The sequence below is a fragment of the Pelecanus crispus genome, chromosome Z (genome assembly GCF_030463565.1).
Source record: "Pelecanus crispus isolate bPelCri1 chromosome Z, bPelCri1.pri, whole genome shotgun sequence".
In the NCBI taxonomy this organism is placed as follows: Eukaryota; Metazoa; Chordata; class Aves; order Pelecaniformes; family Pelecanidae; genus Pelecanus; species Pelecanus crispus.
In genome coordinates this window covers 50388564-50409358 of record NC_134676.1, presented here as the reverse complement: position 1 = coordinate 50409358, position 20795 = coordinate 50388564, and the positions used below count along the sequence as shown (strand labels likewise).

Below are 20795 nucleotides of genomic sequence, written 5' to 3'. Positions count from 1 at the left end.
TCCTGTCAGAGACAAATGTTTAATGCATGACTGAGAAATACTGTAGGCCACAAGACCTCTCTCTTGTGGGAACAGCATTCAGAGATTGATCAGATGTTGTTCTACAGGGAAGAGCAGATGCAGTCTGTTCTTGTAAAAGTTTTCAGTCATTTTGAGCCAAGACTCTCTGTGTAGGTAAAGATTCTTGTAAGTATTAGCATAGTTGGAAAGAGAGACATTTCTAACTAGGATGCCCGTTGTTTGTGCCAGTTTATGCCATTCTGATTTATGATTCTATAAATTAACCGTGAAATTAAGTCCTGTTATTTGAGGACCAGCTAATAAAAAAATATTATTAATCTTCAGATATTGACACAAATACATGTATGACACTGTTTCAAAACACTAGTGCTAGCTAAGAGCTGTCTTCATGAACGTTATTGCTACCTTTCTTAAAAACCAGGGTTAACAAGGCAACTTATTTAAGTAATTTGGGTTGGATGTGTTTACACCCAAGTATTTCTCCTACCCAAGTTATCTGGCATTTAAAAAGTTAAAACCACAACCAACAAAATACAACCACCCCAAACCATTTTATTTATTTATAAATATGTGTGTGTGTATTTAGATAAATATATTTTAAATGTTTATATATATGCCCAAATGTATAAATGTGTATATTATAATTTATAAAAGACTTACATTTTATATCATATATTTTCATGTGTATTGTATATTAGTCATAAAAACAAAATATATACATTTTATAGATATTTATGTTTTATTTAACATTTATATTTATGTAAATTAAAAGGAATTATAAAAGGGAGAGAGGAAGAGCTGAGAGATGAGTTCACTTACGTTACAGTGGAAACTGAAAGTTTCCAGTTCGTTCTTTTCATCAAGTGGATGTTTTCAGTACAGTGAACTGAGGAGAAATAAGGGAATGAACTATATATATTGAGGATGTTATATTGTGAATTGAAATCTGGTTTCTCTATATGTTTGAAAATCAACATTTTTATTCTTTATATTGGTCTGAAATGTGGTGTCTATTTAGGAGGTGGAAGGTAAAAGTGCTGTTCTGAATGTGGGGTCACAGTATGAAAGCCTGCTTGTGCTCTGTCTTTTTGGTCAGAGGGAGATGGTCATGTTTACCCTGAAAAGTCAGCAGGCCAGGCCAGTGTACTGAGATACTGGGTGAATGGAAGGAGGAAAGGGCATGGACTGTCCCATCTGCAGCGTGGATGGCTGTTTTAGGTTGAGATTGGTAGTCATTTTAATCACCAATATCTCTAATCCCTCACCATAATAAAGGAACTTCTATCACTGAAGCTGTTGGTGAACTACTGCCTGTGCTAAGTACATGTGGAAACAGAAGACTTAAGATGTGAAGATGCAGTTGTTTGTTGTTTATGTTCTGATGTCCATCGAAAAGCAAAACGCCATGTAACAGATGAGGAGAATAAATGTGAGCTACAATTAGTGAAACGGTGTTGTTTGAAATGAGGATTAGTCTTCTCCTGTATATTTTATTGTGTTAAGAAAAAAATCAGGATATTCCCACATCTCATCTGTGGCTTGTCACATACGCTGTTAGTTTGTGTGCTGCAAACATTTCAAAGGGAAGAATGGAAACTTCTTACAACTTAGTATGAATGAGGAAGAGAAGTACTAATTAGGAATTACTCATTATCTTTATGTTCACAGAACTCAACTGCACCTGTATGATGCTAATTTATTGTAGTTACAGTGTCCTTCTATAAATACTATTTTTCTTTCTGCTAGATCCCATGGCAAAAAGATTTTAATTGAATTTGTGTATCAGTTGCTAAGCTGCTTGGTCATATTTTCTACCCTTAGTTAAAAAAATTAGACTTAAATCAAAAAGCTAAGTACGTGCTTGCACAGCTTTAATTCTGCCCTCTTTGAAGAAAAGCTATGTTATGTTGCGTGCTCTGCCTTTGAACTATGTTGTATAAAAGCTGTTCAAATGTTCTTTGCATTCAGGTCTTAAACAGAAGAAACATTGTGCTTCCTAAATCATTCCCCTTTAGGCATTTAATGTCATCTAATGCTTTTCTTATTTATTCTTCCGTAACTGATCGGCTGCACCACTTCTCACCTGATTTATTCTGCTTCCTGCTTAAAACAAAACACAACAACCAAACAAAAAAAAAGCCACAAAACTGTTGATGCAACCTACACCGTACATCAGGGATTTGGGGCCTTTCGACACCAACTGTTGTAGGAGCAGAGTGAAGACTGCATGAGCATACATCCTGCCTTCTGATTTTCAGAAGTCTTTTTGAACTCTTGTGAAGAGGTGTAGGATACTGCTGGGCAACTGTAACTCAGGGTATGGTTTCCCAGTAGTATCAGCCAATCTAGGTTCGGACTCCTTTGTTGTAAGATCTAATTTAGCTGTATATCCATCCTGCTTTTGCTGAGTTAGTTTTCATCTGAATAATTTTTCTGAAGAAGGTTATTGTCTGGTTTTGTAACTGCCTATGCCAACACAACGAACAGGAATGTATTTGTGGCTGGGAGAGGCCTGTACTGGACTGTACTGTGGATTAGCACAGTTAGTGTTAAATTACATCTTTGATACTTTTTTCCAAAATTGCAGTACGGTATAGAGATGAACACTGGTACCTGTTCTGAGACAAGGATGGAATTGGCACTCTCTGTCCTGGATCAATGGAGTTTAGCATACAGGGTTATGGTTGTGGTTCCACTCTGAGATTAACCTGAATTTGGGTACTACTTTTCCACCATTTTGGTACTGTGATGCATGTTAATCTTTATAGGGTGTATCATTTGGTAGTCTTCTGCCATAGGGTTCTTGAGGTATTTGCTGAGTCATGTCAAACATGGGGTTTGATAATGGAATGCAGTAATTAATAGTAGTCAATAGCATTTACACACAGCTTAATTTATTATTGTTGTGTTCTCTGGTCTCAGTTACCTATTTGAATTTTTTAAATTGAAGCATTAGAATCTGCTATTTGACATGCACTAGTACAAGGTAAATTAAGGAAAGCATTGAAGTAGGGGGTTTTATTAATATGTGGAACAGCATTTCAGTGCATACACAACTGAGTTCTAGGCTCCAGCTGGGGTCTGTCATATAGTGGTTAAAGAAACTAAGCACTTTTTCTAACATGAGAGTAGACACTTCAAATATTAAATATATTCAATTCTGTTGCACATACTAATGGCATTTCCTTTAAAATATATGCCCCATGGGTTAAATTTCAGTAAGAAATCCAACATGAGAAAGTTAAATAAAAAGGTATTTAAAGTGCATCTGCAAAATATTAGAAACACAAGTGACTATGCTCATGTAAAAAGGAGCGTATTTTCTGAAATACAGGGCTATTGAATTTTCAATTTGTGTTTTGAAATAGACCTTTGTGGAACTCCTGGGGTATTAATACACTGGAAATACCTAGAAACAAAGTTATTCATTAGCTTAGTTAAAGGAAAGTGATGAAAATGCAGGAGACTAATTGTATTGTTTAATGTAATTGTCTTTTGATTTTTTTTGTATCTTAATTTGTTTTTGTACTTCGAAGGCTTTGAAAAGTATTTGGAAAAAATAAAAATGGAAAAAGATATTTTGGTTATGTCTTCAAAAATTGGTTGCAGAATTTATATTTTGGTATTGAAATAAGTAGCCTTAAATATTCTACTGCTTTTTTAGAGAAATATAAACCCATTGTCGTCATACCATTCAAAGTTAGTTTGTTAACAAATATGTTACCAGGCATGTCTTGCTGTACTAATAAATAATCCTCTGGGAAAGTTCTGCTTTCATGCTAGAAGGGTGATTTTGGTGATTTACCTGAGTGGTTGCTAATTGATGTGGAATTAGTCTAATGCATCTGTTATGCTGGTCCACTGCATGTCCTTTGGAAAATCATCTAACTGAGGTTTTCCAAAGCACTTTGAAAATTAATGTGCATCAGTATTCCTCCATCATTAGGTGGGGGATACATGGTTTAGTAGTTACTGTTACCATTTCTGGAGAAAAACTGCCAAATGCTCAATTGTGTCCTGCTCAAGTATGTGTTACTTTGCTAAGTATAATGCCACAGTTGTTTAGACAGCACTGTGGAAGACTTGAGAATGTAAAGTGAGGCAATTTATATTCAATTATTATGTAATTTGTATTAAATTACATGAATTGTATAGGAGGATTTTAATAATTAATAGTTTGAATGAAACAGTATTGATTAAAATTTGGCAGGGACACCAAGTTAGTATCTCTTCTCTTGATAAGCATATCATGAGATCTTTAATGCACAGGCACAACTGGCCTGCCTTTCTTTACATCTTCTTTCCTTTGAAGAATTCAGAGCCCCTCAGTTGAACAGACTGAGATAGTATCAATTCTAAGTGTCTTAGAAAGGTGATACACATTAGCATACATAATTTCTCATACAACTGTTACCAGCTGTTTATTAGTGCATAATGTCTTTTCTAATGGAAATTCTTTTTGAGTAGTGTTTCTTTTCTCATGTTCAGGAAAAAGAAGAGTTGATTGAAGAATGGCAGCCAGAGCCTCTTGTACCTCCTGTACCAAAAGATCACCCAGCTCTCAACTACAACATTGTTTCCGGGTAAATGTAACCAAAATAAATTTGAATATGTAGGCTTAGACCTCCAAAAGTGGTTACCACCTTTTGTGTAAGGGTTGGGGGGGAACTGTGTCATCACAAATCACTTTAGAAGAAACTGATTTTCTGGCTGGCCTCTTGACACTTCATGAAAAAGTTGTTCCTCTTTGGGCAATCAGAAGTGGAGATGCTTGATGGCAAAGTTGTTTTGTGGGGAAATTATGGTTCAGTATACTTTCTTGTGTGTTAACAAGGCTTTTAAAAGGTGTGCTGACTTAGGCAAGAGTCATGGTATTTCAGAAATTGCTTTGAAAATGCTTTCACAAGCTTCAGATTTGTTTATATCAGCAACTTTTACAATACAAGCATTCTTAATATCCTTCTAGTGACACTAATAATTTAAAATAATTTAATGACAGAGCACAATTATTTGCTGTCATAAGGAGCTCCATTTTGATGGTTCTGCCACCATGGAAAAGTCTGCCTTAGAAAAGGAATGCCTATTTTAATCAACTGTCATGTGAACAATCCTTCTGTTATTGTTCAGAATTTTGAAACAAGCAGTACTGTGGAGCTAAAGGAAATGTTGGATGTTTAAAAAAAATCCGAACAAGTATATCTTTCAGATTGATTCAGAAAATGTTTAAATTATTTAGAACTTTCCAGTGCTTACAGCTAGGGAACATACTGTGACAGAATGTTAATGTGTTGTGGCTGTTAAACTTAATAGTGGCTATGGAGAAAACTTGGCATATTTTCTTGTGAGATTTAAACTGCCAACTACCTACCTTCCTGTAAGTTGCTCAACAGCTATGAGATTGTAACTTGGGCTATAAACTTAACCCACGTTTCAGAATTAATACAGAAATTAAAGTGTCTGCATCCTAATTCCAGCTCAAGAGCATTTCTATCCCCTTTTTAAGTAGTATTTTAGGGGCACCCTATTGATGCTAATGAGGTATTCTTTTTTTCAGTGATTTTCATGTGTTAATGTCTGCAGTGAATGGTGATTTACATAAATGTTAATTATCTTAGTATGTGGTGCTTTAATATTGCATATTTGCAGTAATGTGTGGATAGGGTTTATATAGCCTTATAACTGCTTAGGAAGTATTAAATATTTCAGTAAAAATTGTGACCCACTGTGTGGGGAGACAGACTTCCTCCTCCCTCAACATGCAAGGCAGTTGGTGCCTTCTGTTAGTATGCTTCTTTTTGCTGAACACTTGCATAATCCCAGTAACATTGCCAAATGAAAAACAAAGCAAATAATGCAGAGACTTGTCCAAACAAAAAAAGTGACCAATCTTGAATCAGTAATGAAGAAGTTACCTATGTCAGCTCGGTCACGGTCCAGAAATCACTTACTTCTCGTGGTAGCCTTCTGTGAACTAATCTATGCAAGATAGCTTAGTTGTACAAGATCTCATTCAGAAAATGTAAACCTATTTCCTGAAACAGTATGTCTGCAAAATTCTCATGCTGATTCCCATTTTGCTTTAAAATAAAAAGGCACTAGTGATCTGGCTTTGAACTTTATCATCTTCTGTGACTGATTTTTCAATACATGAGAGACTTAAGAGATGAGAAGTCCAAGTACAAATGGAGTGTTTTTGGTCCTTAAAAGACACAATTTCTGAAGGACTTGCTTGCAAGTTCTTTGAATATAGCTTGAAACTTATTTTTATTTACAGTTTCAGCTGGGTCAGTCGGTATCTCATAACTGTTATCCCTAACCATGATATCTGATGAACTGTGTTATACTAGGGGAAGGGAGATATATGCAACTATGAAGAAATTAGGTGTTTCACTGTTTTCCTTTTACAATGACTTGTTTTTGACATTGCAAAGAAGGCTTTATGATGTGATATAGCCTGGTAGGAATACAGATAAATTGTCCGAGCAGCCAAGGATCAGGTTACGAAACCTAAAGTCCTGATAGAATTAGATCTGGCCAGGGATGTCAAGGGCAACAAGAAAAGCTTCTATAGGTACATCAGTGGTAAAAAGAAGACTAGGGAAATTGTGGGCCTTCTCTGGAAGGAAACGGGAGATCCGGTTACCCAGGATATGGAGAAGGCTGAGGTACTCAACAACTTTTTTGCCTCAGTCTTCACCAGCAAGTACTTTAGCCACACCGCCCAAGTTGCAGAAGGCGAAGGTGGGGACTGGGAGAATGAAGAACCATCCACTGTAGAAGATCAGGTTTGAGACTATCTAAGGAACCTGAACATGCACAAGTCTATGGGATCGGATGAGTTGCATCTTCAGGAATCCTGAGGGAACTGGCAGATGAAGTTGCTAAGCCACTATCCATCATATTTGAGAAGTCATGGCAGTCCAGTGAAGTTCCTACTGACTGGAAAAGGGGAAACATAACCCCCATTTTTAAAAAGAGAGAAAAGGAAGCCCTGAGGAACTACAGGCCAGTCAGTCTCACCTCTGTGCCCAGCAAGACCATGGAGCAGATCCTCCTGGAAACTATTCTAAGGCACATGGAAAATGTGGAGGTGATTGGTGACAGCCACCATGACTTCACTAAGGGCAAATCGTGCCTGACAAATTTGGTGGTCTTCTACGACAGGATTACAGTGTTGGTGGATAAGGGAAGAGCAACTGACATCATCTATCTGGACTTGTGCAAAGCATTTGACACTGTACTGCACACCATACTTGTCTCTAAAGTGGAGAGACATGGATTTGATGGATGGACCACTTGGTGGATAAGGAATTGGCTGGATGGTCACACTCAAAGAGTTCTGGTCAATTTGGGCTTGATGTCTGGGTGGGGACCAGTGATGAGTGGTGTTCCTCAGGGGTCAGTATTGGGACTGGCGCGATTTAACATCTTTGTTGGCCACATGGGCAGTGGGATTGAGAGCACCCTCAGCAAGTTTGCCTATAACACCAAGTTGTGTGGTGCAGTCGACATACTGGAGGGAAGGGATGCCATCCAGAGGCACACTGACAGGCTTGAGAGGTGGGCCTCTGTGAACCTCATGAAGTTCAACAAGGCCAAGTGCAAGGTCCTGCACATGGGACGGGTTAATCCCAAGCACAGATACAGGCTGGGTGGAGAATGAATTGAGAGCAACCCTGAGGAGAAGGACTTCAGGGTGTTGGTTGATGAGAAGCTCAAAATGTGACCCAGCAATGTACACTTGAAGCCCAGAAAGCCAGCTGTATCCTGGTCTGCATCAAAACAAGTGTGACCAGTAGGTTGAGGGGGTTGATTCTCCCCCTGTGCTCTCGTGAGACCGCACCTGGAGTACTGCATTCAGCTCTGGGGCCCCCAGCATAAAAAGGACATGGACCTGTTGGAGCAAGTTCAGAGAAGGGCCACGAAGATGATCAGAGGGCTCTCTTATGAAGACAAGCTGAGACAGTTGGAGAAGAGAAGGCTCCGGCGAGACGTTATAGCAGCCTTCCAGTACCTGAAGGGGGCCTACAAGAAAGCCAGAGAGGGACTTTTTACAAGGGCATGTAGTGATAGGACAAGGGGTAATGGCTTTAAACTGAAAGAGGGTAGATTTTGATTAGAGATGAGGAAGAAATTCTTCACTATGAGGGTGGTGAGGCATTGCAACAGGTTGCCCAGAGAAGTTGTGGATGCCCCATCCCTGGAAGAGTTCAAGCCAGGTTGGATGGGGCTTTGAGCAACCTTGTCTAGTGGAAGGTGTTCCTGCCCATGGCAGGGGATTTGGAACTAAATGATCTTTAAGGCCCCTTCCAACCCAAACGAGTCTGTGAGTCTGTGATACTGTTAGCATCCATGTTTTGGATGTAATTATTCACTGGAATAAACTTTTCCATGAGAGTCTTCTGACTAACCATGAGCATTCCTTTAGAAGGTTGGGTAAAATTCAGGTAGCGAAATGTGGCCATGTTCTCATGAAGGTTGCAGCTTTGTTAGGGGCAAGTTGTTGGTGAACATTAGTGTATGTTATAGGTTTGAGAGGTGGAGCTGCAGGTGCAAATTGTTGTAAATTTACCATGTTTAATAGTATGCTGGGAATAACCTTGTGTTAGTGCCAAAATGCATAGGTCTGCTTTTGTGAATACCTGCGAACCTAAGTAGTTGTTTCACTTAATAGGACTTACAATATTCAGTGCAGCTTGTTGAGGAGCAAGACAGAGGAACAGATCCGGGTATATTTTTAATGGCAGTCAGTTCCCCAAGGCAGTTTGCTGCGCATTTGTATAATGCTACTACTGTGCAGAAGGTGCACTGCAGTAATGCAGGACTGCTTCTTTGTCGGGTTACGTTAAGTAACACCATGGAGTGACAATGATGAAGATGCACGGCACATGCACTGTGTTAAGTAGAAAGCTTTCCAAAGCTGTTTTGTAAGCTTTGCAGTTTCTTGGTTGAAGCAATGTGCTTAATTTTTAAAGTGAACACATATAAAATAAAATAATGGAGGTTTTTTAAGTGAAGTTCAGGTAGTTCAGTGTGGTGTTAACTTGTGGTGAATAGCTTGGACTTAAAGTTTTTTTGCTTCACACACAAAATCTACCCGTTGAAATATAGTCAGCAACCAGATTTGGAGCAGCTGTGCACAGGCATTTGACATTTGAGCAGCCGTGTTTAATTCTGATTGTGAAAATTGCTCAGTGCTAGTTTCCACATGGGAAATGCTTGTTGAAACTATTGTGTTTGAGGAATAGTATAGGATCTCAACTGTAATATTTGACAATGCATACAGAAATGGGCAGACATAAGGTTTTGTATTTGGCTTAGCTATGAGACTTCTCAACACTCTCAGTGATTAATTGAAACTTTTGGGTTTGTAGTATTGAAGTGAATAATTGCCAAAACAAGATTGCTTTTAGAATATAGCACACAGATGTAATGCTTGCATTTAAAGGGGTAATAGCTATTTCTATCTTCAATTTTTTTAATAACTGTTTAACTAAATCGTAATTTTTTAGGGCAGAAAATTTCTCTGCCCTTTGCTTCATATATCTTGTGCTCTTGTTCATTTGTTAATATTGGGTGTTTTCACACTTTCTGTGTTTCCTGCTTGCATGAGTTATTCAAACTGCTATGGATTAAACAGAGTTGCAAACTTGAGATGACAGATAGTACAATACTTTTGTCTGCTTACAGCTAGTACCTATATTTCAGGAGCCCTGTTCAATAAAAGATCAGTATTGCGGGTTTGCTTTATGACAAAAACATTGGGTTTAAATTAATTTTTATCATGGAAGGAAGTAGCAATGAAATTGTGTTTTTATTTGTAGTATTCCTTCAAATAGATATCACTTTGCTTTTAAACGAGAAGCTTTATTTCTTTCTTCAGGAGTCACCTTTGTATGAATTAAGTTTTCGACAACGAATCATTAAACCAAATATCTCAGGAAGGTATTTATGGTTTCTTTATTAAACTACAGGAATACACTTTTTTGCTGAGTATGGTAGTGTATTTGTGACTTGACACTGAACTTAAGTATTGGTTGGCAGCTGCAGAGGAAGAATTGGAAAGACGGAATCTTGAAAAAGCTATGTGCCTTTCACTGTTGAAAAACAGAACTCCTGAACTATTTGACTGTTTATGAAAATGGCAAATGTTCATTCATAACAACAGGTCTGTAATTTTTTTTTCAGTCCTCCCACCCATATAATCACTGTTAATGGAAAGGAATGTATAAACTTTGCATCATTTAACTTTCTTGGACTTTTGGATAATGAAAAGGTTAAGGTGAGTTCTTCTAATTACTGTGTTTGTGTGATTAGTCCTCTTTTACTTTGTATGTTATCTTGAAATCAAGAATGACTTCAGAAAGCACAAACTTTGTCAAGGAATTATACTTCTAAAGCAGCAAGGAAGATTATAAACCTTGTAATTCTGTGCTGTTTATGTTTTTACTAAAGTTTAATCTGGTGTACTTACTGCATATGAGCTGATTATCAAGTTACATTAGTATCTTACGTCCTTAATCATTAGAATACAATTAATGATTGTTAAAGATTTGTCTAAAATAGTTTTGATGTGAAATTAATTAATAGAATTCAGTACATTAATATACGTTTTGTAAAGCAGGTCATGTTACATGGTGCAAGAGCTGGCCTGTGTACATTGGTATAAAATTGTCATTCTGAAGTGTATGGAGGAGTTGAAGATCTAGTGTAGCAATAAATATTTTGTGTAATTCTTTTGTGTTAAAGAGTGCGGCCCAGGCATCTCTGAAGAAATACGGTGTTGGCACTTGTGGACCTAGAGGATTCTATGGTACTTTTGGTGAGTAATTTCTTTGGTCTGCCTTGAAGGGTGTTCAGACTGGTTTGGTAAATCAGCCAAAATAGTCCTACATATAAGCAGCAAATTATTTCTGTCGTTGTGAAGAACAGTTACCCTCTAACACACTTTTTACTGTGATTGTTCAGGATTGGTAGAGTTTATTGTTTGTAGCTTTGTTTCTTATTCATTTTATGTGTTTTCTTACTCTTTCTAATGGTGGTGTTGGAGAGTTACAAAGCTAAATATAACCTGTTGAGTTCTGATCGGCATAGTAGAAAGAGAAAATAAACATATTAGAATTTAATCATACACAGAGAATTTAAGTGTAAATTAATAACAAGTTTCTAAGTAGACCACAAGAGGGCAGTCTGATTTCTATGATAAAGATGATTAGTTAAGTTTATCTGATGCTGTAGTCAGAATGAAGTTTTCCTTTACTGACTACTTTAATGTTGTAGTTAAGAGATTTTATGACACGAGCCGATATTACTAACGGTTTTTTCATTTTTTTTTAAGAAGTACTAAGTTCTTAAATATCAGCCTCTGCAAATAGTTATTTACAGGCATTGGTATTTTGAAATACTGCATGGAAACCAAAGTGTAATACATGAATAACTGCACAGTTGCAGGATAAACCCATCAACTCAGTCTTGTGAACTTTCCGGTCTCTTCCCAGAGGCGATGGAATTCACAGCATGTTTGTACTCAGATGATTTCATCAAGCTAGCTTCCTATAGCCTTGACTTGAATTTAAGACTAACTTGAACTTTTCTCAGTTAATCAAGCTAGCCCTTTAAGTGATCGACCAGGTGCTACACCTACTTGGATTTGTTAGAAGTCTATGTATCATAATGAAGTTGAGTCTCTGGTATTAATCTTACAGATTGTTCATTAGCCCAGAACTGTAATTCATTTCTAAAGGAGGTGATGGTAGCGCATTGATTAGTAGAGAGCTTTTAGAAAGTGAGATTTCCTCACTGATCACAGTTCAGCAGTGATCTGTTGGAATTCATACAGGCTTTTTTTTTTTCCCTTCAAAAACACTGAAAAGCTCAAAGAAACTTGTGGACTAATGCCTCCTGCCTTTTCAGTCCAGGCTGAAAATTTAGCCAGACCAGTCATCCCCAGGGTACTCAGGCCCCTGAGCTAGAGGATAGGGATGGGGACCAGAATAGAGCCCTCATAGTCCAGGAGGAAGCAGTTAACGACCTGCTATGCCACCTGGACACTCACAAGTCTATGGGGCCAGATGGGATCCACCCGAGAGTACTGAGAGAGCTGGCAGAAGAGCTCGCCAAGCCACTTTCCATCATCTATCAGCAGTCCTGGTTAATAGGGGAGGTCCCTGATGACTGGAGGCTTGCCAATGTGACACCGCCCATCTACAAGAAGGGCCGGAAGGAGGACCCGGGGAACTACAGGCCTGTCAGCCTGACCTCAGTGCTGGGAAAGATTATGGAGAGGTTCATCCTGAGTGAACTCAACAGGCAAGTGCAGGTCAACCAGGTGATCAGGCCCAGCAAACATGGGTTCATGAAAGGCAGGTCCTCCTTGACCAACCTGATCTCCTTTTATGACCTGGTGACCCACCTGGTAGATGATGGAAAGGCTGTGGATGTCATCTACCTGGACTTTAGCAAAGCCTTTGACACAGTCTCCCATAATATTCTCCTTGGGAAGCTGGCAGCTCATGGCTCGGACAGGCATAGTCTTTGCTGGGTAAAAAACTGGTTGGGTGGCCAAGCCCAGAGACTAGTGGTAAATGGAGTTAAGTCCAGTTGGCGGCCGGTGACGAGCGGTGTTCCCCAGGGCTCTGTTTTGGGGCCAGCCTTGTTTAATATCTTTATCGATGATCTAGATGAGGGGATTGAGCGCGCCCTCAGTAAGTTTGCAGATGACACCACGTTGGGTGGGAGTGTCAATCTGCTGGAGGGCAGGATGGCCCTGCAGAGGGACCTGGACAGGCTGGACCAATGGGCTGAGGCCAACTGTATGAGGTTCAACAAGGCCAAGTGCTGGGTCCTGCACTTGCGTCACAACAACCCCATGCAATGCTACAGGCTTGGGGAAGAGTGGCTGGAAAGCTGCCTGGCCAAAAAGGACCTGGGGGTGCTGGTTGACAGCCGGCTGAACATGAGCCAGCAGTGTGCCCAGGTGGCCAAGAACGCCAACAGCATCCTGGCTTGTATCAGGAATGCTGTGGCCAGCAGGAGCAGGGAGGTGATCGTGCCCATGTACTCGGCGCTGGTGAGGCCGCACCTGGAATACTGTGTCCAGTTTTGGGCCCCTCAATACAAGAAAGACATTGAGGTGCTGGAGCGTGTCCAGAGAAGGGCAACGAAGCTGGTGAAGGGTCTGGAGCACAGGCCTTATGAGGAGCGGCTGAGGGAACTGGGGTTGTTTAGCCTGGAGAAGAGGAGGCTGAGGGGAGACCTTATCGCTCTCTACAACTCCCTGAAAGGAGGTTGTAGTGAGGTGGGTGTTGGTCTCTTCTCCCATGTAGTTAGCGATAGGATGAGAGGAAATGTGCTCAAGCTGTGCCAGGGGAGGTTTAGATTGGAAATTAGGAAAAAATTCTTTATGGAAAGGGTAGTCAAGCATTGGAACAGGCTGCCCAGAGAGGTGGTGGAGTCACCATCCCTGGAGGTGTTCAAAAAACGGGCAGATGTGGCACTTTGGGACATGGTTTAGTCTAGTCTACCTATTGGCTTAGAGTAGACTTGGTAGTGTAGGTTAGTGGTTGGACTGGATGATCTTAAAGGTCTTTTCCAACCTAAACGATTCTATGATTCTATTGCCAATTGTTGTCACGGAGAATAATCCCCTCTTATGGGCTGATATCTCTTACCAATATTAGAGATCTTTTTATTTGGATATGTAGATATCATTTTACAACCTATTTAGAATGGAGACTTGATTCTTCATGTCTCTGCCTGTTTGAAGGGATTTCGTAGTTTTAGTAAGTCCCTATTAAGACATTTTTGCTTTGTGCAGCATCCCTGAAATATGCATCCATGCCTTTATCCTATGATAAGCTTGAAATACTAGTATATTCACACATAACTGAATCTTTATGGTTATTTTCTCCCTAATGACAGCTGCGGGGTGTATCACTTCTTTGGTGGTGTGGTTTTTTTTTTTTTTTTTTAAGGCTAATGTTGATTGCCTAGCAGCCACAATTTTAGTACTGCTGTGAAGATCAGGACTGGCTACCTGATAAAATGTGTAAAAGATGATGTGGGATTTGGTCTCAGTTCTTCTGCTTGTGACTTGCATGCGAGCACATGGCTAGGCACTAAACTGGGACTTCATAGCAGTTATTCATAGAATCATAGAATGCTTTGGGTTGGAAGGGACCTTTAGAGGCCACCTAGCCCAACCCCCCTGCAGTGAGCAGGGACAGCTTTAACTAGAGCAGGGTGCTCAGAGCCCCAGCCAACCTGACCTTCAATGTTGCCAGGGCTGGGGCCTCCACCACCTCTCTGGACAACCTGTTCCAGTGCTTCACCATCCTCATAGTAAAAAACTTCTTTCTTATGTCTAGTCTAAATCTATTCTTCTTTAGTTTAAATCCATTATTCCTTGTTCTGTCACAACAGGCCTTGCTAGAAAGATTATCCCTATCCTTCTTATAGGCCCCCTTTAAGCACTGAAAGGCCTCAATAAGGTCTCCTTGCAGCCTTCTCTTCTCTAGGCTGAACAACCCCAACTCTCTCAGCCTGGCCTCATAGGAGAGGTGCTCCAGCCCTCAGATCATTTTTGTGTCCCTCCTCTGGACTCGCTCCAACGGGTCCATGTCCTTCTTGTGCTGAGGGCTCCAGAGCTGGACGCAGTACTGCAGGTGAGGTCTCACCAGAGCAGAGCAGAGGGGCAGAATCACCTCCCTCGACCTGCTGGCCACGCTTCTTTTGATGCAGCCCAGGATACGGTTGGCTTTCTGGGCTGCAAGCGCACATTGCCGGCTCATGTCCAGCTTTTCATCTACCAGTGCCCCCAAGTCCTTCTCCGCAGGTCTGCTCTCAATCCCTTATTATTGACAATAATAGCTTTATTAAGGTTTTAAAATTATGTAGAAAGCTGTTCCAATCGTATCTTGCTCTCTGGAAATGTACCGTAGGTAGTGTTTGCAGCTTTCACTTAAGCTAGGCTAATCCAAGTGATGTAACCAGACTAAAGCAAATCATTGCAATAAAGGCGAGTCAGATAGTATTCTGTTTTTATCATGGTGGAATGGTAGTGAAGCCTTAATTAATACTGTCTTAAACTTTTCAACCTCACAGTTATACAAAACATTCATTCCCTTATGTATCAAATTTGTGCGTGCTGTACGTCATTCTGAACTTAAATGTTCTTGCCCTTGGCAAAATTTACTAGGCCTGTAAAATTTTTTTCCTTAACACAGATCTGGTTATATTCATTAGCTCATTATTGCTGACAGTATTTCTTTCACCCGCTGTTTCTTACCTAGCCCCTGCTCAGTGTAGTGGTGGTCATTGCTGAGTAAAGCTCAGAGAGGAGTGTGCAAGTTGTCGTTTTTAACTGGTCTGGTCTCGTCATCTTTTCCATTTTTTTTTTTAGTTAAAGGATGTAGGTGGTCTTTTACATTAAAAAAAAAACATTTTTCCCCACTAGTTATCAATAGCTGGGCACTCAAAGTAGTAGTAAAGTCCTTGTTTCCCCTAATTTGTTATTCAGTACTGGCAGGGCTTCAAGAAGGAACATTTTTGGCTGAATGTTGTTTACATTGTATGTTTTAAGTACCATGTGGCCAGTCTCCTTTTTTTTGGTGCTTGCTGCCAGAAAAAGATCTTTCTTAGGCTTTTTGTTCAATAATTGAATCGAAGTTCATCCGTCCTGTTTTGAAGCCTGACTGGAGATTGTTTCATTGGTCCTGAAGTCCATGTAACAGTAAAGAAAAATATACAAAGATTCTGAAAAAGGACCACCTAAAGTCTCTATCAGAAAGTAGATTAGATAACTCCAGTCAGTATCCTTCCTTCCAAAGACGTTGGAGAAGAAAGGCTGTTCTAGGTTTTTCTGAATGTTTGGTATATCTAATACAGCTGGATCAAAGTGATAGGGAGCAACAGAAAACTTTCAGATAATAAGTGATTAAACTTTTTGTTTCCATTTAAAACCAGTGGAAAACCAAATAAGAGTTCCTTTCCATTGCGTTTTTTGATGCTCAGGTAAAGGAAAAGATTGTTGAAGATTTATAGTTTGCAGTCTGTAGATAAAATTGCTCTCGACTGTGATTGGGAGGGTGTTGTTTGAAGACATACCTTTTGCTTTTATTGTATAAATACATTAATCAGGTGGATGTGCCCTTCTGGGGAAAGGTTATGCTAGATACTTGTTTAGTATGGCAAAGTTAAGATTATTACAAAGCCCTTTCTTCCCTCACCCTTGCTGTTGGTACCTGGCTAGAAATAGCAACACTGACATAACTGCCTCATGGGCTATTGAAGAACCTGTTTTTTCAACTGATGTTGCCTCATTTGATTTTACTTTCGATAATTGAAAAAAAGTAACATTTGGCCAATGGTGATCTTTCAAGTCACACACTAAGGACCTCTGTTTGCCTTTTGATCTTATTTATTTCCAGTTTGTAAAAGGCATAATTCTCTGACTAACATTTGCTAGCGCAAGCAGGTAGTGGCAAGAGAGTTACACAATTAAAATAACTGTCTGGTACAGGTTATTCTGCTTATGCAGAGTACTTAATGCTGTGTTCACCTTTCTGCAGCAACAATCCACTCGCCATGTGGTATTACCCTTCTTAATCTTTTGATTTAGTGGTGTTTTGTTTCCAACATGGGTCACTTTGACCAAATTGGTTTGGGAAATGCTTGTGTGTGCAACTGTGTCAATTGATCTTAAGGGTGAGTAATCTCTGGCATGGAGATGGTGACCTTTTCAATTGGCTGAAGTGCATTCAGGAGATGGTATGCGATTGCAGCCTCACAAGAGCAGTTTTCTGTTATAATGATAGCTGTGCTATATGCAGTGGAAGCATCAGCTTGGAAAAACTGACAGTCTGCCAACAGGACCTCATTAATCGCTATAAATTAGATAGCTATTTGTTGTCTGACTGCAGTAACTGTGCTCCCTAGTCACAGTCCAGGAACGCTTCATCATTTACTTGTGGTCTAATCACAACTAGATTTTAATTACCATTGCATAAGAACATGAGAGAACCACATTACATAAATATTTTCAGATCTATCAAAGCTTCTGATTAATATTGGGTTACTTGTCAATTTAAGTAAGGCTGGATTGGTTGCAGCTGGTTTTTGGGAAGTGACTTGTTGTAACACTCTTCCTACAAATACGCATTCTGTTTGCTTCAATTAGATGATTGCTAAAAGCAATGATAGTCTTTCTGATATGAAAACAAGTAAACTATCTAAGATCTCTTCAATTTTTCTCTCAAATAGATGTGCACTTAGAATTAGAAGAACGACTAGCAAAATTCATGAGGACAGAGGAAGCTATTATATACTCATATGGATTTGCAACAATTGCCAGTGCTATTCCTGCATATTCAAAAAGAGGGGACATTGTGTTTGTGTAAGTATTGTTTTCTACTTTGGAAATTCCAGATTAAAGAGTTTTCCTTTCCGTTTTTCTTTTCCATTATTCTTAATCATATTAAGTTAACCATTTAGAAAATAATGCTGGTTTTGATCAAGTATTTTGTTGTACAAAGCTCAAATATCTTTTCTTCACTGAATACTCCAAATCAGATCAATTACTGCTTTTATCATGGAAGAGCAGACTTGGGCACTCAGCTGTAAAAAAAAACCCACAAACTTGTGCATGCATGAACTAACAGAAGTCTAATACCTAGTTGTCTTCTTAAGAAGCTGTACAGTCATATTTGCTTTTCTCCTGTTTACTGCTGCCTTTTCACCTTTCTTTCAGGACAGTTGTTCCCCTCACGTATATTTGCAATGGATTAGTTGGATAAATATTGGTAGATATTAAAATAACACAAGAACAGCTATGCAGGGTCAAACTAAGGGTTCAGCAAGCCCAGTGCCTCGTCCCTGAGAGCAGCCAGTCATAATTTGTCTAGGGAAGAGTAAAAAACCAGGAGAAACAATGTAATAATACTCAAAACTTTCTGAGCCAAACAGGAGGGTTTGGATTTTGTAGTAGTTAATGGATTTTTCTTAAGCCTTCCTATTCTTTTAGTACCTTTGTAGATCTTTAATATTCAGAATGCTTCTATGACATGTAATTTCACAGTTTAACTTGAACATTTTATGAAAAAATATGAAGAAATACCTGTTTTGAATATAACACCTACTAATTTCGATTGATGCATTTGATTTTTAGACAGTGAACTGATGCATCTTCTCCATGGGGGTAGTGAGTGACTATGTGGGGCTTAGCTGCATGCTGGGGTTCAGCCACAACACACTGATACTTTTGTATTTGTCTACCAAAATCTTTCCTCAGTGCTGTCTTTTCTAAGGGTAAAGCTTGCAGCCTATTTAACTTCTTTTACAGAAGGTCTTTCATAACTTTGATCGTGTTTTTTTGGTTGTCTTTGAACATTTTCTGCATCAGCTTTTTTGAGATGAACTACCAGGATCATGCACACTATTCAAGATGCCAGTGTATCCTGGAGTTAGGTATCTTGTACTGTTTCAGCTTCTCACTGACAAAAGACCTCACCATATTTAAAAGCAACTTGCCTGAAATTACTGCATTTAGCACATGTAGAAGGTTTGATTTAGTTGCCACTTTTAAAAGATTACTCGACTTAAGCAGCTGTGAAATCGCATACCCCATCATGCTCAGAGATTTGCTTTTCCAACACCTAAAAATGGCGGATAGTTCTTTGAACCATGAGATGGTAATTCCCAAAGGATATTAAAAAGCAGGTTTTGAATACTTGGAGGACCACTATAAATGTTACAGGCACATCTTTGCACCTTTTTTCTAAGACACAGAGCAAATGGAATGAGAGGTTTCTGGGATAATTACCATGGTATTGTACCCACTTCATGGAATGCTGTGCTCAAATAAACTGCTGTCACATACAAACAAAAGGACCAGTGTACACTTCAAGAAAAGAGCTGTTGGCTTGCTTTTAGTGGTTATAGTGCATAGGAAAGTTGAGAAGCTTTAGAAATGAGTTTTCAAATTATAAATAAAATGTGTGCTGCTTTAATAAATCTGGTTTTAACTACACCTAAGTACAGATATCTGCTCAAAAGCAGGACAGTCCTAATAGCCAGCTTTCTTTGAATAATTGTTAAACCGAGTGTAAACTTAGAAGGGCTTGCTGTATTTACAGAGATGAAGCTGCCTGCTTTGCTATTCAGAAGGGATTACAAGCATCTCGTAGTAACATCAAGTTATTTAAGCATAATGATATGGCTGACCTTGAACGACTGTTGAAAGAACAAGAGACTGAAGATCAAAAGGTACTATTCCTTTGAAGAAATATTTGTACTCTTCTGAGGCCACCTCCCTCACATTTTTTTTCTGGGTTGTGTGATTGAATGGATGCGATGCTTATAGGCAGTTATTTGGTTTTCATAAATCCCTATTGAGCAGTTAATGTCGCTTATGTAATTAAGATGGATTTTTTTTTTTAAATTATTTATTTGCTCTTGTCTGTGTAACCACTGGAAACAAGCTCACAGGCATTGGTAGTGGGGGAATATGTTTTTGGGCAGATGACTGAAGTGTGAGATTATTTTATGTTTTTTTTAAATACTGTTACAGAGCTTTTTTTTGTCTTTTAGAAATCTGTATAACTGCATTTGCCTAATAAATCATGCAAGTTAATTATCAGTTCAAATGCCACACTGTAAAATCAACACAAAAGCAGCTAGTCCTGACCCTTTAATTTATAGAATCAACATGATTTTTTTTTCTTAGACTCTCCCCCTATCTTGCACTCAACTCTTAAGATGTTCTCTTTCTTGAAAAATTTGGGTCAGTTTGATGGCTTGCTTCTCATTCTGACAGTAATACAAAAGGATGTCCAAAAGCAGCTACTAAAATCAGGATCAGCAAGGACAGATAACTTGGTCAAATTAATTTTAAAAGAATAGGCCAAAGAGCTGTCACCATTATGTGCTTTGTTCACAGAATGCTGGAAAGTTACAGACAACAGGAAGAAAGTTGATTTCGTGCTAACACATAGAAGAAATAAAGTAGAGAAACTGCATAATTATAAGCCAATCAGTTTAATATCAGTTTAAATCAGTAATGGATCTGATTAATAGCAAATTTATAGACAACGTACTAGTTAACATACCTTCATGGAAAATACATTTTGTCATAATTCTTACATGAATTTTCAGATGTGGTTGATAGACTAGTGATGCAATTTGTGTAACCCATTTGGTTTGTTAGAGCAGAGTGCTTTGATTTAGCTACATGGTTAAAGTTTCTTCACAATTAGCTGAATGTGAACATAAAGTTGGTGGCCAAGGGCTTAATATAGACCATGTGTGTATAACTAAGACGTACTGACTAGGAAAGGGTAGATCTTACCACTAGAATTGTTCCAACTTATGAATACTTTTGGATGTGTTATATGAAGACACTCCTTGTGAGAGGTTTGTGCTGCACTGAGAATCCTAGTGCACAAACCACTTACTGAAAAGGCTTCTAAATGCTCAGACTAATGATGAATGTAATAGAGGTTAAGGTTTGTAGTACTTTGTCTGTAGTTGTATTGTCTGTATTTTATTCAGAAAGTTCAAATGGATTGGTTATGATTTGTTGGCAAACAAGGCATCCTAAATATTGTGAAGATTTAAAAGCTTTAAAATTACTACAAAATAAAGAAAACTAGTCCAATGAGGCACTTCAGTTTTTGCTTCAAATGAGAAGTACTAAGTTTAAACTGAAGTAAAAGCTTACTTGAAAAGGAGACATTATCTTCCTTCCCTTCCCATTGCTCTCCTTCCCTATCAAAAAAATC

The 20795-nt window shown here is 38.8% G+C and overlaps 1 protein-coding gene across 2 annotated transcripts in view; it reads left to right on the top strand.

Annotated features, from left to right (window-relative positions):
- SPTLC1 (serine palmitoyltransferase long chain base subunit 1) overlaps positions 1 to 20795 on the top strand; it is a 41094-nt gene that overhangs the window by 6854 nt on the left and 13445 nt on the right. For both annotated transcript variants that reach the window (XM_075726443.1, XM_075726442.1), the window contains exons 3-7: positions 4510 to 4604; positions 10210 to 10303; positions 10771 to 10843; positions 17281 to 17413; positions 19152 to 19281. In XM_075726443.1, the coding sequence (XP_075582558.1) occupies positions 4510 to 4604; positions 10210 to 10303; positions 10771 to 10843; positions 17281 to 17413; positions 19152 to 19281 (525 nt within the window). The remainder of the gene's footprint in view (positions 1 to 4509; positions 4605 to 10209; positions 10304 to 10770; positions 10844 to 17280; positions 17414 to 19151; positions 19282 to 20795) is intronic.